The sequence below is a fragment of the Periplaneta americana genome, chromosome 1 (assembly GCF_040183065.1).
Source record: "Periplaneta americana isolate PAMFEO1 chromosome 1, P.americana_PAMFEO1_priV1, whole genome shotgun sequence".
Taxonomy (NCBI): Eukaryota; Metazoa; Arthropoda; class Insecta; order Blattodea; family Blattidae; genus Periplaneta; species Periplaneta americana.
Genome location: NC_091117.1, coordinates 92,333,894 through 92,353,387, shown reverse-complemented (window position 1 = coordinate 92,353,387; position 19,494 = coordinate 92,333,894). Strand labels below are relative to the sequence as shown.

At 36.9% G+C, this 19,494-nt stretch overlaps 1 protein-coding gene across 1 annotated transcript; it reads left to right on the top strand.

Annotated features, from left to right (window-relative positions):
• The first annotated feature begins 1,200 nt into the window (after window positions 1-1,200).
• LOC138698305 (uncharacterized) lies at window positions 1,201-12,626 on the top strand. The gene is made up of 3 exons (XM_069824128.1): window positions 1,201-1,377; window positions 9,094-9,243; window positions 12,055-12,626. The coding sequence occupies exons 1-3, from the start codon at window positions 1,327-1,329 to the stop codon at window positions 12,184-12,186; spliced, it is 333 nt and encodes a 110-aa protein (XP_069680229.1). The 5' UTR covers window positions 1,201-1,326; the 3' UTR covers window positions 12,187-12,626.
• Window positions 12,627-19,494: the final 6,868 nt, after the last annotated feature.

The following is a 19,494-nucleotide window of genomic DNA, read 5'->3' as shown; positions in this document are numbered from 1 at the left end:
GACACGACACAGTTTCCTCGTCCGTCTTCCTGTCATTCGATGTGACCACTTTCTTAGTACACACGACTGTCCCTGAGCACTTGCAGGGTGAACTTTGTGTACGTTGTATCTGTAACCTTACTCATGCACACGACACACAAGTCCCCAAGTTCCGAGCTTTGAAGATAACTATTTACAAGAAGCTATGTCTGAACGAATCTCAATTACTGACCAAGTGCCTAGTAAGTTTTCGTTTGAATTCAATTTTATTTCGACAGTCCCTGATGCTAGCAGGTAGCTAATTCCAGAGTCTTGGCAGGGCTATTATGAAAGAGAATGAGTATGAGGAGGTGCGATGGTATGGTACTGTTAGTATTGTTTCATGGCGAGAGCGTGTGTTCAGATTATGGTGGGAGAAAGATAAGTGAAGCGAGACGACATGTACGAAGGAATGGAAAAGATTTTGAAGAGAAGGCGTAGTGAATGTAAATTTCTGCTTTTGTCTAGTTTAAGCCAACCAGGGATGGGGTAATACGATCATATTTGCGAAAATTACTTACAAAACGTACACACAAATTAGAAGTTTGTTTTGTTGTCGCTCGAAGGTCAGTGAGTAAAATGTCGGCATAGTCAAAAAGGGCAATGCAAGCACCTGCACAAGGAACATTTTTAACAGGAGGGAGGATGAACATTTATCCTGTTTAGCACATGGCTAATAGAATATACTTTTCATAGTAGGTACTTCCAATAAAGCTTGAAAATCAGCAATATAGCAAATATTGAATTTTTCCTTATTATGAGTCACCTGAGAGTAATTAAGTTATTATGGAACATAAACTGAACAAATACTAATAAACGAAATTGCTGCGAAATCGAAACAATCTGGTTACACATTAACAAGGAACAAAACGCTGTAAACGAAATTATTTAAATAATGTAAAAATAAACATACTGCCCATAGATAAGGGATCTCGGAGAAACATCCACAAATAACGTTCATTTTCGAAATATAAAGCAGAAATATTCATAAAATAAAATGTATTTTTTCCGATTACATTTTGAGAACTGGGAAGCTTAGTGACATAGCGCTGGTGCAATTAATCTGTATATGCTATACGTTATGTAAAGTGCCCTTTCGTATATCATGATGACCTGGCGGATATTCCAAGACGTATTAATGCCGATAATGATAAAAACATGCATTTCCAAGGCATAGAGCAAAGTCCTATTTTCTGACATTACATTTATTAATGTTATTTATAAATATGAGTTTACTTTAGAATCCATCACGATCGAACCACTGTAGTTTGTGGTAGCTACACAGAATAGCAGGCAAGATCATTCACTATGCTGAACAAGACGGTGATATTGTTTTTGGTAGCTATTTGCTTATTCCAGGTAAGTGTGGCAATTGAAACAGTGCATCAGCAATTATTGACTAAGTGTAATAACTGATGTGATACAGGATCTGTTAGCCAACTTGTCTGCGTTACAGATGTATATAATTATCTCAAAGGAATTAGCGAATATTTCTAAAGAACATTATATCACTTAAAACAATGTGTTAGAAATTCTAGAAGTGAGTAAAAATTTCTAGCGCCTCTCTTATATAATTAGTCTTACTTAATATAAATTATTTAGATGTAGGTCCTACTTTTCATAATGTATTTTGATTAAGAAGAAATGAAGATCCTATGGCAATGGTAATGTTGTATAATACAAGATGTTCTATAAGTTTGGAATCATAGGGAGTTTTATACAGTCTGTTCTAAATGACACCCATTAATCGTAGCACAGAGATACAGTCGATGTTGCCGTGTCATTAACACTCGATTAATGATGGTAGAATTACTCTGCTGACAAGCGTGCCTGGTTCTATAGGTATGCCAGGTGCTGCGTACCAAAATTCTTGTCAAAGTAAACCATGGTTTATAAGTGCTGCGAAGATAAAATAAAATGGCGTCAAGTACGGGCTTCGCGAAGGCCATATAACACTTCCTCAGCGACCAATCCAGTGCTCTGGAAACTGGTAATCAAGGATTCTGAATCACTGCCCAGCTTACTGAACCAAGGAGTCGAGTATCTAGTCTGGCTCCAACAGGACGACTCACAGGTTCATTATATCACTATTGTGCGAGAATACCTCGATCACCAGTTGCCAGGGCACTGGATAGGTCGCCGAGGAAGTGTCGAATGGGACACGCGAAGCCCATTTCACTTTCATCTTTGGGGACACTTCAAATCTTGTTAATTTAAACCAGAGGTCGACGCGCATGTAAGGAAAACGGGCTCACGCGGGTAGCAGCGAGTTGTGTGAGAAGCAAATGAGCTCTTCACGTCATCTGAGACTAGCAGTGGCGGGTCTGTGATCTTCTTACAATGTTTTGATAAAATGATGTACTTTTCAGAAAAGTGCAGTAAGATAAGATAAGTATAGTGAAGCGCACGTTATGCAATCATTTTATTTAAAATTTTCAATCATAAATAAAACTACTGGTACTTTATTATACTGTAACGAAAATATATTATTAATGATATTGTTGATAACTATGACATACAAAAACATATTATAATAACATGATAAATATATAAATGAAATATTTCTGAAGATCGAAACTTTACCCAAAAATCATAATAGGATAATTATGCAAAATAAACTGTAATTTAATGAACTCTATATTACCACAAATATTTAAATGAACTTTTGATCTGTTCATATCATACGAACGTTGTATGTCTTTATCCTGCAAGGACGTACACACACATTCTAATAACCTGTAATATCACACGGAATTGCAAGATATGATATCCACAATGAATCCGTGAATTCAGAAATGCGTTTTGTTTCATATCAAGAAACAAACTGATCTTTTCTCTAAGATGGAAAAATCCTTCTTGTCACACCTTGCCTCAACCATCTTACGGCACAAAAATAAAAAATCAGTATGTTGCGATTAGATATCTTTAAAAAGTTATCTAAATTTTCGATTATTTAGTCCTGCAGATCTAATAAAACTGTCTTCACCACAGATTCCATGTTTACGAACTTTGGCGCAATAATTTTCCTGACAAAATATATAGTATACTGACAAAATACTCTAACCATATGTTTGTAATTTAGATTTCAAAAAAAAAAAAAAAGTTTTGCCAGTCATAGCGGTCCGTCTGTAGTAACAGATACTAGTTTCCCCAGGCAATTGATACTTTTACGGCGTTTTCAACAGCTGCGAAAATAATCCTCCCATATAGTTGTGACTTTTAAAATAATTACATCTAAAAATTTCTGTCATAAAAAAAATTGTTGGTCCATGCTATGCGAATTTTAGCTAGCTAGAACGGTCGCTCTGTACCAAGTCTGTTTGAAACATAATAATAATAATAATAATAATAATAATAATAATAATAATAATAATAATTTTTATTTATTTACTTATATTTAAATTACAATGAAAGTACAATGGAATAATTATTAAAATAATAGCAGTTAATAATAATAATAATAATAATAATAATAATAATAATGTACAAAAGTAAACTGTTAAGCTACTAAATCTATAAATGAAAATAAATCAAAGCAAGCTTAAATGAAAACTTCAAGAGATCGATAAAATACAAGAAATCATTAGAATATAATAATTCTAAAAACATCTTTACGATAAATTTAGATACTCAAATATCTTGAAACGTTCCTCTTCTAATAATTCATCATATGTGGCTGCGTGTCAAGGTTTGCAGTGTCTTTCGGTATCATATTTGCTTGCTGTATTAAATGTATTACACAATAGACACGTTGCAAGGTCGTTAATTACAGATATAAAGTATCTACTATGCCACGAACTATCAGGTCGGGTCCTCATCCCTTCTTTTGCTAGGTTCACCTTGCTCTGCAGTGATGAATACGCGACTGACCCAATATAACTGGGAGGCGGTCTGATCACGTGCCCAGCAAGCAGCGGGTACCCACACACAATTTGCTCTCATTCCGACCCCTGGTTTAAACTGAGAAGATTTTTGATCTGCAGCACCTGGCATACAGAATCAGGCATGCTTGACAGAAGATTGATCCTACTATTATCAATCTAGAGTTAAGAAGAAGCAGAAACTGGTAGTAATCTGAATGTAGTTGGCTTCGTCCGTTCGCTCATCGAGTTTAAAATTAAAGCTTTTAAAAGATATTTATCACTAGTGTACATAAAATTAAACCTAATATGGAAATTGACGATAAAACTAGTTTATTATTATGAAATTGAATATTTCATTTTGGTTCAACATATAAAATTATAAAACTTGCATAACAAATTCGTCAATACTCCCTCCGTTCCAAAATATGGTAGAGTAACAAACAAAACAAGTGTGATTATTGTGCATACTCGCAGGAAATGTTTCGCTGTGTGGTATTTGTTCAGTAGAGAAGGAACTATCAGACAGTGCAGTTGTGAATGTTTCTAGTCTTCTGTAGTTCATCAAAGTATAATATTTAAATAGTTCATTATAAACAGAAATTAAATGTGTACCTGCTGTGGTGTTCCTGTTGCAGAAAATGTAACACCAACGCAGTCAATTTTGAACAGAACATCTAAGGCACAACAGTCATACAAAAACGGGTTCCAATTTATTGCAGTTTTTATGTTAATTTACCTCTCTCAAAACAATGTTAGTTTTTCTTTTATTAATTTGACATCACACAGAATGAAATATATTTTATTTATTAGTTTTTCTCATGTTAATTTATCAAACAAGTAAGTATCTAGAAGAGGTTTTAAAGTTACATTATATTACTGAGATCTTTAACAAATGTATACAATATTTTGGAACGGAATAAATGGCATATTTCTATACCACATTTTGGAACAGAGGGAGTACTTATTTTACAGATGAAGACGATTCAAATGGTACAGTTAATGGAATCTGAGAAACTTGTCTAAGCCTTTGCTCTTACAGAAGAGTTATGTTTTCAATAGAGTGTAATCATTTATCCAGAATCTAATTTTAATTTTTTATGCGCCGAGAAGTCGAATTCGGCTAAAATTAGAACTAAGTAGCAGAGAGTTTCACACAAAATACACATAACATGAGTCACATTTCATTTCATTTTTCTGAAAATAAACCACAATAACATAATTTATACCGTATTTTATAATGACTATTATACTTTTACTATGTCATACTTTTGACCAATAAAACGGTACGGAACAACGTGTTTCAACCAATCATGGCTGCCTATCCTACAAACTTTATCACCTTCCTAGCATTTGTTTGTTTTTATCACCTCCCTAGCATTTGTTTCGTTTTCCAACATTGTACATTCAATAACTGTACCTTTTATAATGATTCATGTTTATTTCATCATCTTTGATTAAAACTTTTCTATCGTTTACCTTGTTTACATTATTTAGATTAGTAATCGTCTATAGCAGGGCCGGCAATGAATACTTCTCGCTTTGGCAATACAGAACTGGAGCGTGCCCGTACAGCTGAGTAGCTAAGGTATCTGCAGTAGTGTGTGGATACATCTCTATTGTATTAGGTGTAACACGAAACACAATAAATTATGCCATTAGGCGATACAATGAAACTGGGGAGTACACAAGAAGACAGTACAAATGAACGCGATGACAGATTTGCTGTCAGTACTGTACTACTCAACAGTCATTTGCCAGCAACAATTGTTTCTAGTCGTCTGGTGGAGGTATGCAATGTGATTGTGTCTGCTACAACCATAAATAGAAGATTCCATGAGAATGGACTGATGTCAGCATATCAATTGGACCATAGCCGATAGGGAGTCTGTTCTGTTCACCGATGAATTCCGGTTTGCCTTGCGTTCAGTAAATGGACGACACCGTATATGAAGAAGACCTGGAGAGCGCTATGCACCTTGTACAATGTCACCTCGGGTACACAGCCAATAGGGATTATAAAGAATGGACACAGCGAATTTTCCTGTGTTTTGTTTCTCTGTGCGCCGGCGTTCCACTTTCAAGCGCTAGAGGTTAGTGTAATCGAGCATACGCTAAGATAATAATTGAGTATAGAGTTGAGACACAGGATCCAAACATCGCCTAACTTACTGCATAATCCAGTAACGCTTTGATTCAAATAAATTCAAGTTAACAGCTTTTCCTTATTTCTCAGTGACAAACTAGTTGTAATAATAATTTTTTAAATTTCAGATATAATAAGATAATATAATACATTATAAAATTATGTATCAAAATCGTTTAATATTTGTATATAATATAATATAATATAAGTATATGGTTTTACTTCCCATAAGAGTTTTGTTTTTCCATTTTCAGTGCTATCAAATCATTACATATTTTAATTGTTGTTGGGGTCAACGTCTCAACTCTCATTATAAAGGAACTCTAGAGTCTACACATTACAGTTAATGACGGATTTATTATTTTATGGATCCAATTTATTTTGAGTACATAATGTACCTAGATTTATTAATTATATGTTATATATCCGCTGTGTCTACTGCTAGCTGGTGTGATGTCAGCGCCAACTCTAGGGAGAAAGTAGAATCTCACGCTGTAGCTGGCTTGAAGGTCATTGAAATCAGTCCGGCTACATCAAAGGTACCGACGCGAAGTGTCCATACTTAAGTTACCTATACGCTGAGGTACCTTTCAATGGAGGCTCAGTAATGATGTGGGAAGGCATTTCTATTGGAGCTCGCACAGAGCTCTTTTTCATAGAGAATGGCACAATGAACGGGGATCGGTAGATTGAAGAGTGGAAATTCCTCACGTGCCTTATGCTCAATTTATTGGTGCATGAGAATGCACGAGCACATGCAGCAAGAATCGTTTCAGATGTTCTGCATGAGGTTACATTTTAATGATACGGATTGGCCAGCCCGCAATCCTGATCTTTTTTTTTTATTTTTAGTAGGTTATTTTACGACGCTTTATCAACATCTCAGGTTATTTAGCGTCTGAATGAGATGAAGGTGATAATGCTGGTGAAATGAGTCCGAGGTCCAGCACCGAAAGTTACCCAGCATTTGCTCATATTGGGTTGAGGGAAAACCCCGGAAAAAACCTCAACCAGGTAACTTGCCCCGACCGGGAATCGAACCCGGGCCACCTGGTTTCGCGGCCAAACGCGCTGACTGTTACTCCACAGGTGTGGACAATCCTGATCTTAATCCGGTAGAAAATATTTGGGGCATTCTTGAAAAGCGAGTTCGTGGAAGAGCTGTTGTTCCAAAAACGATAAATGAACTTCGGGCACACTTACAGAAGGAATGGGACTCTATTCCACAAGAAGACAAAGCCGGAATCATAAGAAGTGTGCCACGTCGCCTGCAAGATGTGACCAGAGCCCGAGGTGGCAATACACACAATTGAACGTGAATGCAGCTCAATAAAATGTATGAAATTTCAAGAAATTTTTAAAACCAGAGTGTATTTGAATGCACTGTGTGACAACAATAGGCATTATTGTTGGCAAGTGTTGGTGTTATGAAGTCATGTTCATTTTCCAATTTTGTATAGCAAAATTATAAACTTATTCATCACTTTTTAAAACATATTGGTGACATATTAAATACATTTAAAACGTAAAATTCAAGTGTCTCAAATTTTTTGTCCTCTAGTGTAGTTCTGGACTTATGGAAATTTACGTGTGCCCATTATTTTACCTGTTTCGTTTTAAGGGAATTTACACTGACGAAATGTTAAACTCTTTAAATGAGGGTAACTTACAATACTCAGTTTCACCCAATCCCAAGTTTCCTTGCAAGGACGCGTGATTGCCTGCCTTCTATTTATTTCTCCTCCCATGTCCGCTTCGTTCATTCATTCATTCATTCCTTATTTAGCCGTTTACTCTACCCCTTCTGAATAATCACAAACTTGTTTAATAACCGCACTAATTAAAGTGTAATTGTATAATTTCTTTTCTTCTTTTTAACGTGAAACGTTTAAGTGCAAGCCTACCCTTATAAGGAAAAAATTGTTATATTTTCTTTTATAGTATAATTAACGTTTCTTTCGACTTCTGACAGCTCGCTGGACGCGTGGCTTCGAGCGTATTCCGAATCTCACCGGTGAGCAATCCGATGGCATCACGGTGTTCCGAATTCCACCGATGACGTCATTGATGCTCCACCGGTGTCGCACCGGTGCCATCAACTTGAAGAGGTGGTGGAAGGCTCCATCAGCCGCCATCAGTGAATCTGTTTGGTTCTTGTATAGGGCGGGAATTAGCAGACGAATGACATCGTGCACTGTTGTGTCATGGCGGTGTGTTCTGCTGTATAGTTTGTAATGAGCAGAACGTAAAAACAATATGTTAATGGCTTATGAGCGAACATGTCAACGGACCAGTTATTATTACCGGTTCAAGAAATAAGTTGTTTATGATCTCTTTTATTTGAACGAGATGGCAGTACGGAAATTTCGCAAAATTTTGCTAGCGTAGCACAGATAACCACTTACACAGTCGCCATGACAGCATCGATTCTTCCAGCAGTTTTGTTCCTTATTTTCGTTGCAACGTGACGTCATTGATGCCACCGGACCGGTGAGATTCGGAATACTCTGTATATGTCGCTAGTCTCGTGGCTTACGAGTTGTTGTCATGTAGCCAAGGTCAACCATGGGAGTAGCCAATCACAGTTTAACGCCACCTGCTCTCTTTGCCCACGCTTGCGGGCAATGCTGTCACATTATCGAACAAATCGTAAGTGACTGGGTGACTGACAGGCTCCTAGTAGTATCAGCAAGTTGACAAGGTAGTCATGACGCAAACCCGTAATCCACATGGCTAGCGAGCTGTCAGAAGTCGAAAGAATAGTTAATTCTACCATAATACATGATATCACTCGTGGTGTCATGGAAACAGAAGTCTAAGCGGTTTTCCACAGGGTCCGTCTGACTCCATTCTCTACTTGATGGGCTTCGAAGTTTTCCAGATAATTGTCATGGAGATATTAAGTATGTACTTACAGATTATGTCTATACACGAATATCAAACAAAAATACACTATAATACAGTGTTTAAGAAAATAAATATTGTATTTGATTACTTTAATTCTAGTAGACGTTTCACTTAATGACATAACGGAGTATATCAACCACAAAATATCTCCCACTATTACAGGTACTTCATGGAGGGCTGTCTTCACCCAGACTCCCTCGTTCAACGGACACGGATGCCCAATCTGGAGATACGAATGTGTTAACTGACATAGAGAATGCAGTCAGCAGCACGCTTGGTGATTTCAACAATTTGCTTAACCAGACGGACGAGGTGAGCACTCTCATCATGTCTATATCTTTGTCAGTCGTCAAAATATCTGAAAGTTGGAATTTATACAACAGCTATATTACCGGTTGTTCTGTATGGCTGTGAAACTTGGACTCTCACTTTGAGAGAGGAACAGAGATTAAGGGTGTTTGAGAATAAGGTTCTTAAGAAAATATTTGGGGCTAAGAGGGATGAAGTTATAGGAGAATGGAAAAAGTTACACAACGCAGAACTGCACGCTTTGTATTCTTCACATGACATAGGGGAGAGTCGGGTAGTATCGGACATCGGGTAATATCGGACAGTGAGTTTCTTTCGTCTACCACACGATGATAGTACCTGATTGACATGGTTACGTTTCTGTGATGTCGCATAGAGAAACGTAACCATGTCATTCAGGTACTACCATATGGTGGTAGATGAAAGAAACGCACTGTCCGATATTACCCGATGTCCGATACTACCCGATTCTCCCCTAATTAGGAACATTAAATCCAGACGTTTGAGATGAGCAGGGCATGTAGCACGTATGGGCGAATCTAGAAATGCATATAGAGTGTTAGTTGGGAGGCCGGAGGGAAAAAGATCTTTGGGGAGGCCGAGAAGTAGATGGGAAGATAATATTAAAATGGATTTGAGTGAGGTGGGACATGATGGTGGAGACTGGATTAATCTTGCTCTGGATAGGGAACAATGGCGGGCTTATGTGAGGGCGGCAATGAACCTCCGGGTTCCTTAAAAGCCAGTAAGTAAGTAAGTAAGTAAGTAATAATAACAAAAATAAACAAATAAATATAATTTACAAAAGTTATATTACCGGTTGTTCTGTACGGTTGTGAAACTAGAACTCTCACTTTGAGAGAGGAACAGAGATTAAGGGTTTTTGAGAATAAGGTTCTTGGAAAATATTTGGGGCTAAGAGGTATGATATTACAGGAGAATGGAGAAAGTTACACAATGCAGAACTGCACGCTTTGTATTCTTCACCTGACATAATTAGGAACATTAAATCCAGACGTATGAGATAGACATGGCATGTAGCACGTATGGGCGAATTCAGAAATGCATATAGAGTGTTAGTTGGGGGACCGGAGGGAAAAAGACCTTTGTTGAGGCAGAGATGTAGATAGGAGGATAATATTAAATGGATTTGAGGGAGGTGGGATATGATGATAGAGAGAGACTGGATTAATCTTGCACAGGATAGGGACCGATGGCAGGCATATGTGAGGGCGGCAATGAACCTGTGTGTTCCTTAAAAGCCATTTGTAAGTGAGTAGTAATAATAATAATAATAATAATAATAATAATAATAATAATATTAATATTAATAATCATCATCATCATCATCATCATCTAAAAGCAATTTGGGTAAAACTTTCCTCTGATGCGCAGACTTCAATATAGGCTATAAGTTTTACACGAAGTTAAATACTCTTTCTGACTCTGGTTCTATGAATGAGCAATATCTCAGAGTTCACTGAACGCAGATTTAATTTTTGCATATCTATTCTGATCAGAAACTAAGGTAAGTGAATTAACCTTGTCCTTCAACGCACCTATTTGTTTAATTATATCTACATCTTTTAACGGAAACTTTAAACGGAAAATCGAACACAGATTACTGTATACATTATGTCTTTTAATTTCGTCTTAATGTTACAACAATGTGTGAAGTGTATCCATTATAAATGGAAAGGCCATCATTTTACATAAGTATCTTTTTTTTCTTTCTTCTGGTGCTCTCGTAATATAACCATTAAGTCGACTTGATTTATCACTTAATTATCAGTTTTCCATATTGCAATGACTAGGTAGGCCTATATGCGTATGAATACATGTGCATATCCCACTCCCAGTAAAATACTGTGGTAAGACCAAAATCACATATTATTTTCAACGCTGTTTTACTAATTGGAGGTATGAAATTCTGATAATAAAATAGTAAATTAGCAAAGATTTGGTATGTATTTTTTATATGTTTACAGCAGTATTTTACTAGGAACTGCATATCGTTACAAATCACAATTTTCGAGTTACAACACTATTTTACTCGGATTGCGATATGTAGATATGTGTATGTATGTATGTATGTATGTATGTATGTATGTATGTATGTATGTATGTATGTGTGTATGTGTGTATGTATGTATGTATGTATGTATGCATGCATGTATGTACAGTATTGACATTCTCAGAGTCCTAATATTCAAACCATTCTCTTCTCGTATTTATGCGTTTGAAGACGTCTTTCTTGCATTACTTTATAAACCTTTTATTTTTATAGATATCTCATCTTTCTGTCTATAAATGGACATATTCTGGTAATCTTATCTGCTTCTCATTTTGTGCAAATGTCTATAAAATACTGTGTCTGAATGTAACAATTGTTTCGTATGATAACATTGATTAAAAACTCGTATCATCCCTCATAAGATAAAAATGTATTCTGTACATTTTTTTTTCACATTATGTCCATAAATTGAAGACTTCCCTCGAATAATAGTGTAACCAACAAATCTATAGTACACGTTTCAGGAGAAAAAAAGAAAATAATTTCAGCGGCAAATTTCGTTGGACCTATATTTACCACAAGAACCATTTGACTAATCAAGGATACTAGTTTATTCAGCTATACATACATTCATTTATTGTTATAAATGAATGCTTCAAAATTACTTTTTCCTCCGAAGTCACATATTTCATTAATTTGATGTTACAGCCCTTTTCAAGAGGGGGGGGGTCTTCAATTATTATTCAACCTTATCTCCAAGGACACTGAATAAAAAATATATATATCTATCTTGATTACAGTTGCGCCAGATGATGCAGTCGGCCAATAGTAGTTTGCAAACACTATCATCTGCACTGGACGTACTAGGAGATCTTCTGAGCGGAGCTCTACAAAATGCTACGAGAACGCTCTCAGAAACTAACAAAGAGTAGTAAACACGAATTTGTTTTCAAAACACATATTACATACACTTACAAAAATAACGATCTCAAATTGATACATTTCAATACTTCATTAATAAATTGTATCACACTAAAATTAAGAGCAATTGATATACATACCAACCTTAAGTCAAGGAATATTTCAACATGTTTTGTAGTTTAACATTGCATTGTTTAGCACCTCAGATTAAGTATTGAATTATAGTGAAACTGTGTTGAAAATTATAAAAGAAATAATTGTCCTAGAAATAATATAATTGTATAATTAAATGTATGAGAAATTTTCTTTCTTTCTTAAGCCATATATACAGTGAATTTATAATTCAGGAAGACAAGTTATTACAGACATGCATTTTGATAAGCATGTTATTTGTATTAGTAATTCTTATTGTAATCTTTATGTTACGAAAAATAAATAATGATATTTATAACATCCATGTAATGACTTAGGGCAATAGGAAGCGCCGAATCAATGCTGAATGCAGCCCGCAACACTTCAGTCTATGTATAAGGAGTGGGGATGGAGAGGTAGCTGATGCAATCACAGTGTGTGGCAGTGGTGGATTACGTCATTTAGCTGTTATCAATTGCTGTTTATTTATCGAATTATCAACAAAAATAATATACTTGTACAAACTTATACCCTGAATTATTTTTCTACAGTTATCTTTTTTAATACAATATAGTCATCATATGTTTGAAAATGAATATGATGCATGTTATTCTCTTCTACGAGCTAATTAATAATTCTTAGGTAGCATTCGATATCCTAATGAATTGTTACTGCATTACCTAATTATTAACTACGTCGTTCCTATATCAATTAAATCAATAATTCATTGTAAAGAACTTAGTTTATATAAGTTTCTAATAATAAGTAATAATTATGTTTAACCATTATTGTTCTCTAATCTTTTTCAGTGACTCGAGCAAAACACTTGAAAATTTTGCGTTATATCTGATATAGTCACACATAATTGTGCCAAAATGTCGTTGTCCAATATATTTACTTACTTACAAATGGCTTTTAAGGAACCCAGAGGTTCAATGCCGCCCTCACATAAACCCGCCATCGGTCCCTATCCTGTGCAAGATTAATCCAGTCTCTATCATCATATCCCACCTCCCTCAAATCCATTTTAATATTATCCTCCCATCTACGTCTCGGCCTCCCCAAAGGTATTTTTCCCTCTTGTCTCCTAACTAACACTCTATATGCATTTCTGCCATATCTCAAACGTCTGGATTTAATGTTCCTAATTATGTCAGGTGAAGAATCCAATGCGTGCAGTTCTGCTTAGTGTAACTTCCTCTATTCTCCTGTAACTTCATTCCTCTTAGCCCCAAATATTTCCCTAAGAACCTTATTCTCAAATACCCTTAATCTCTGTTCCTCTCTCGAAGTGAGAGTCCAAGTTTCACAACCATACCGGTAATATTCTTATGGGGGAATGTTGTACTTTTGACAGTTAAATTTTTTGATGTGGCAAAGTTGACTAACCTAACTCCATTGTCATTACTAGTTACGTATAGGCTCTCTTTTCCAATAGTTGGTTTAAAAATATCCTCCTGTCCTACTTTAGCGTTGAAATTCCCCAATAAAATTTTTACGTGATATCTAGATAACTGATCAAAAGTATGTTCCAATTCCTCATAGAAACTATCCTTTATATGGTCGTTTTTCTCTTCTGTAGGGGCGTAAGCATTTATAACTACGATATCGCACCATCTACCCGTAAGTACTAAATATGATAACCTGTCACTGATAAATTCGACCTTCATTGCTGCTGATTTTATTCTTTTATGAACAGAGAATCCTGTTCCTAATTGATTATTATTGTTTCCTTCCCCATAATGCAACAAGTAATCTCCTATTTGTGATAGGGCCGTTTCCATCTAACCTAACCTCTTGCACTTCAACGAAGTCTATTCTATATCTAGCTAGTTTTTTGCTACTAATATTACCCCACTTGTTCTATAAAGACTAGTTACTTTCCAAGTACCAAATCTCATAACCTTTTTCCTTTGCTGTGGTCGTGCCAGAGAACCAGTCCCATTCCGAGGCTTAGTATATGAGGCGTTCAGAAGTCAACATGATTAATTCCTTTTCCAAAGATTTTGAGATATTCAAGGTTGAAGTTAAACACACACTATTAATTCTGTGATGTAGTCGAGAACAACACTGCAGTTTGTGGGCTTTTTACTGAACTATGGAGCAAATCACATTGACCACTGAAAATATGGTCAATTTAGTACATTGCCAACTTATAAACTCTGAAATAACCAAAAATGGAGTTAATCATGTTGACTTCTGAACGTCTCATATGGTTTCGCAACAAGCTGTTTTTACGCTGATGGGTTGTTAGCCCTTCGCCCAACTCCCAAGCTCGTACATTTATACGCATGGAACAGGAACAAAACAAACTAGTCAATGGTTTCATATATGCATGGAACAGGAATGCAGCAAAGTAGACAACGGCTTCATATAGGCATGGAACAGGAACGAAACAAACTGATAATACTCGTAATTGAATTAACAGTTAAAACTCGTATACATAGCGGCAAAAAGAATGGGCCGGCCGACAATTTCTAAGTTCCAGAGACATAACATTGCGCATGCTCGTCTCGTCAAAGCCATAATTCACCAGGTAACACATAATTAAACCATTTACATTTGCTGTATTTTGTTTAAGAGTCTAAAATAGATACATCAAGACTCTTGAAGAGTGAAATAATAATAAAATTGATAAATACAAAATCAACCGGGGCGAATATGAACAGGAAAACCACGTATTATGCCGAACCGATATTAACAGTCACAGTAGCGTACGTCGTTACGGCATTGGTCTATTGAACAAGTTGGTAGTAGTAGCTCAAGGTTCGAATCTACCCCAATTTTCTTTTTTATTACAAATTTGCCATCATATGTGTCTCGCAAAGCTATAATTATGTGGCGATATCTCTTAGAATATGCCCAAACTCTAATAAATAATAAACCTCCCTCTCTCTTTCAAGCAATACTGCTTTCTGTTAATACAACGTTCTGTCTCCTCATTACGCTTGAAGATGGCACAAAAACAATAAAACAATAACTCATTGCCCTGGTTCGCATAGGTTATTCTGCGTATGCTACTCTCCGACAGGACTTCGATTGGAGAAATGTAATTTTCTCCAACCAGGTAATTGTCTCCAGTAGCATTCTGCGTATGCTAATCTCCGACAGGACTTCGATTGGAGAAATTTCATTTTCTCTGACGAGGTAATTGTCTCCAATAGCAACGATAGTACTGCCCTAGTTTATTGTATGAATGGCCACCGATACGATGAACGCTTCGTGAGACGAATTAACAAGTCGGGTTGCGTGAGGGTCGCGTATTGGAGATGGATGTCATACGATGGGGCAGGACTTCTGGACGCATCCACGGGAGGTTTACGGCAGAAGTCTACGAACACATTTTGGCAAATGTAATGATCCCTTCCGCCCGAAAACGATATCCAGAAGGAACACTTTTCTTCCAGCAGGATAATCATCCGATACACACCGCTAACCGGATTCAAAGACGGTTTACGAGGTGGCGTGATATCGACCCAGTCGACTGGCCTCCAAATTCACCGGATATGAATCCGATTCAAAATTTGTGCGCTGCAGTCAAAAGGATCCTACGCTCTAATTGGGCAGAACAACCACCCATTCGGACACCTGAGGAATTGTGGGACAGAGTTCTAGATGCGTGGGAGGAGATGGCCAAGAATTTAGACCTGTTCCATAATCTTGTGGACTCCATGCCGCGCGAATGAGGGCAGTTGTTGCGCAGGTGGTTTGTGGACGAGATACTAGTCCCCACCACAGGCCTTGTTTTGTTAATATATTAAAACATTGTTTGTTTTTGTTAATTTAATTATTTATTTGTGTTTGATATGCGTCGGGTTTTTTAGGATGTGAATCAAGTATTTTTGTTTATACAGGCCATGTCTCACCTATTAATAGCCCACAGGTGATGGACAATAATATTTTTACAAGGCAGGCATAACGAAGTTTGTTAAAAATGCCATTTCACATTTAAACTAATAAATTAAGTAAAAGTTAAAATAAAAAAAAATAATAATTTTACCCTAACGGGAGGCGAACTCACAACCTCTGTTATAGATGTCAGACTTCTTACCACTGGGCCCCACACTGCTCGTAAGGTTTACTACATTATACTCGTAGACGGACGACTTTCAATGAAGAGACACCACAGCAATGCCTTGCAGTGGGTAACGTTTACACGAGTGAACCGCGCGATAGAACAGCATTTCTATCGACCAAGAGTCAGCCCATTCTTTTTGCCGCTCAGTGTACATTTATACGCATGGAACAGGAATGAATCTCATGCGCGGGCGGCGAAAGTCCCAGCTGCGGGAATATTATAACAGTTTCGGCGCTAGTCCGACCTGCTGTGCCCGGCGTGCGACTCACCGTGCGCTGGTCGCAATGTGAAAGAAAAACATTGTAACATCCTGTTCAGACGTTGCAGGTCAACACAAAATGGGAGCCATTACTTTCGGAACGACCCTCGTAGTAAACTATTTGTTTAATTACTATTACATAAAACATTATTTTTCTACGAATGTGTGGAAAGACTTTTTCCGACAGAAAACTGGCGCCGAAATTAAAGTTTCCTGCACTGATTTTCCGCACTCACAATCCTCACGTTTTCTAATAAATTCATCTATACAAAAACATGTTTTATAATTAACACTTTATTAATCAATATTCAAATGAAACATTTGTACAGTGACTCGCAAATTTATTCGTGGTTAATATTAATATTAGTCGTAAATTTATTGGTTTCATTTCATCACCAGAATCCATTATTTAAACGCCTGTGCCTACAGAATTAAATTCCCTATTTAAAAAAAAGATAACGACCCACTTAATACACAGTCCTAGTAAATACGCGGTTCCTTGAAGAGTATCTTGTCGGGTTTTCATCCTAGTAATAATAATAATAATAATAATAATAATAATAATAATAATAATAATAATAATAATAATAACAATAATAATAATAATATTATTATTATTATTATTATTATTTGGCCTATATTTATAATAATGAAGTTTTCGCGAAGTGTCCTGGTACTACTGGGTGGACGAGACGAAACACCATCGCTTAACCGAAAGACTAGCGGCCCCCGCATGCCATAGGAGTGGTCTTCCTATCGTCAAAGTGCGATAGTAATATGCGGTACGATAAAAACATAAAACCTCACCTCATTCTTGTAAGTGTTCTGTAAATTTCTCCTTTATTAATACACATTTATTCACACGAGACTTCCTATTTTGTACTGATCCTGTCTCTTTGAACGTCTTTATTAGTCGGTATATTTTTGTTTTATCCGGCACAGGGGATTCGGGAAATGGACGACGGAACTTACGGCGACACCTCCACGAAGACTTTTTTTTACGAAAGTGTTACAATTAAAAGTGCGTTGTTCTGTACTGTACCTCAAGGCACAATTTACATACTCGGCACTCAGCACAAAACTGTAAACTCCTTTCTGCAATATTTTGTATTTTTGTTGCGCGGTATCTGGTAGTCCATTCTCTCGATTGCTGCACACGTCTAAGTAAATTGGCGGACTCATTATTACTGCCTACAAGAACAATAAAAAAATTATAAATTATTGCTAGATTTCTGTTAATCATTCAATTAAACGCTGGCCTTCTATGCCCAAGGTTGCGGGTTCGATCCCGGGCCAGGTCGATGCCATTTAAGTGTGCTTAAATGTGACAGGCTGATGTCAGTAGATTTACTGGCATCTAAAAGAACTCCTGCGGGACAAAATTCCGGCACATCCGGCGACGCTGATATAACCTCTGCAGTTGCGAGCGTCGTTAAATAATACATAACATTTAACATTCAATTAAACCTTGTACTTTGCGCGGGATCTAGTCCGAGGATGAAAGGGCCTTAAACCCGGGAGCAGGTAGTGGCACTGCGGCGACTAGTTTTCTGCAGCTTCGGTGGCGTTTCGTCTCGTCCAGCCAGTTTTTATTTACGACTACACCCCTGTTGTCACCTTTGCATCTTTATATCCGAATAACTTATTTTTAATGTATCTTGCATAGGCCTATTGGATGTCGCCTTGATGTGAAAGTATGGCAGATGAGAAAACAAGAAGATAAGATAAAAATTTCTATAAAGAAGCAGGAGATAGCGAACCGATTTCGCTTTGAGACGGGACTACTCTAGTCGATGATCAGCCTAAATGTGGAATAGTAGGCAATTCCAACGACGGGAATACTGAAAGAATTCTTTCGCTTTCCAGGTAAATCAGCTGAAATTATTGGAATCAGTGAACATTCAATAAAAATATTTGGTTTGATTCTGCGTGCTATGTCATCAGATTTTCTTGTTGATGTAGACAAATTCGACACATATACCGAGGAAAGAACAAACCTGTATCTTCAATTATATCCATGGTACTTCCTTTCCACCAACCGTGCACAAGATGCCTCATACGCGGAGGAAGAATAATCGAATCCCCTATCCTACCAATTGGTATGCTGAGTGAAGAAGCGCAAGTGACGAAACACAAACACGTCAGAAGATTTAGGCAAGGAAATCATCACGAGAATACAATATTAAAGACAATACATATCTCTGATAACGAATTTGAATGACGTCCTATGCATCAGGAATCACACCGATAGCTAAATTGCGGCAAGAGGTGACAGACCAGTAGTGAGTGAGTTCATAATCAGAGTGCACGGTGTATCACAGTAGCAATGCCCAAGAAAATCGAGCCTTTTTGGGAGGGGTACATAACAACTCTTTCCGATGCCAAGTACAGTTACGTGAAAATCATAGGAGACTGCAAAATACGTGTTTTCGTTATTTTCAAGAAAGGCATCTTGTGTGTACCTAATAAGACTGGCAAAGCTCAGATGGGATTAATTCCAGAGTGGAAAAAACAAGCAAATCCACCCCCGTCACAAGTCGCCGCACGTCACGAGATGATACAAATTAATTCCATTCGAGCTTTACCAATCTTATTAAGTACACAGAAGATGCCTTTCACTTCTTTTACTTTCACTTAACTGTACTTGGCATTGGAAAGGCTCGTAATGTATCCCCCAAAAAGACTCGATTTTCTTAGGAATTTCTTCTGTGAGTCCCCGTGTACCCTATGAGATCACTCACTATTGGTCTGTCACCTCGCGCCACAGTTCAGCTGTCGTGTGACTCCTGATGCACATAATGGCATTCAAATTCGTTATCAGAGATCGGAAACAACCCTATATATATATAT

Excerpts from the sequence above, each read along its gene's own strand:
- LOC138698305 (XM_069824128.1), top strand. The coding sequence starts at position 1,327 with ATGCTGAACAAGACGGTGATATTGTTTTTGGTAGCTATTTGCTTATTC. Across the intron at positions 1,378-9,093 it reads TAGCTATTTGCTTATTCCAG|GTACTTCATGGAGGGCTGTC; the intron begins GTAAGTGTGGCA and ends CCACTATTACAG. Across the intron at positions 9,244-12,054 it reads TGCTTAACCAGACGGACGAG|TTGCGCCAGATGATGCAGTC; the intron begins GTGAGCACTCTC and ends TCTTGATTACAG.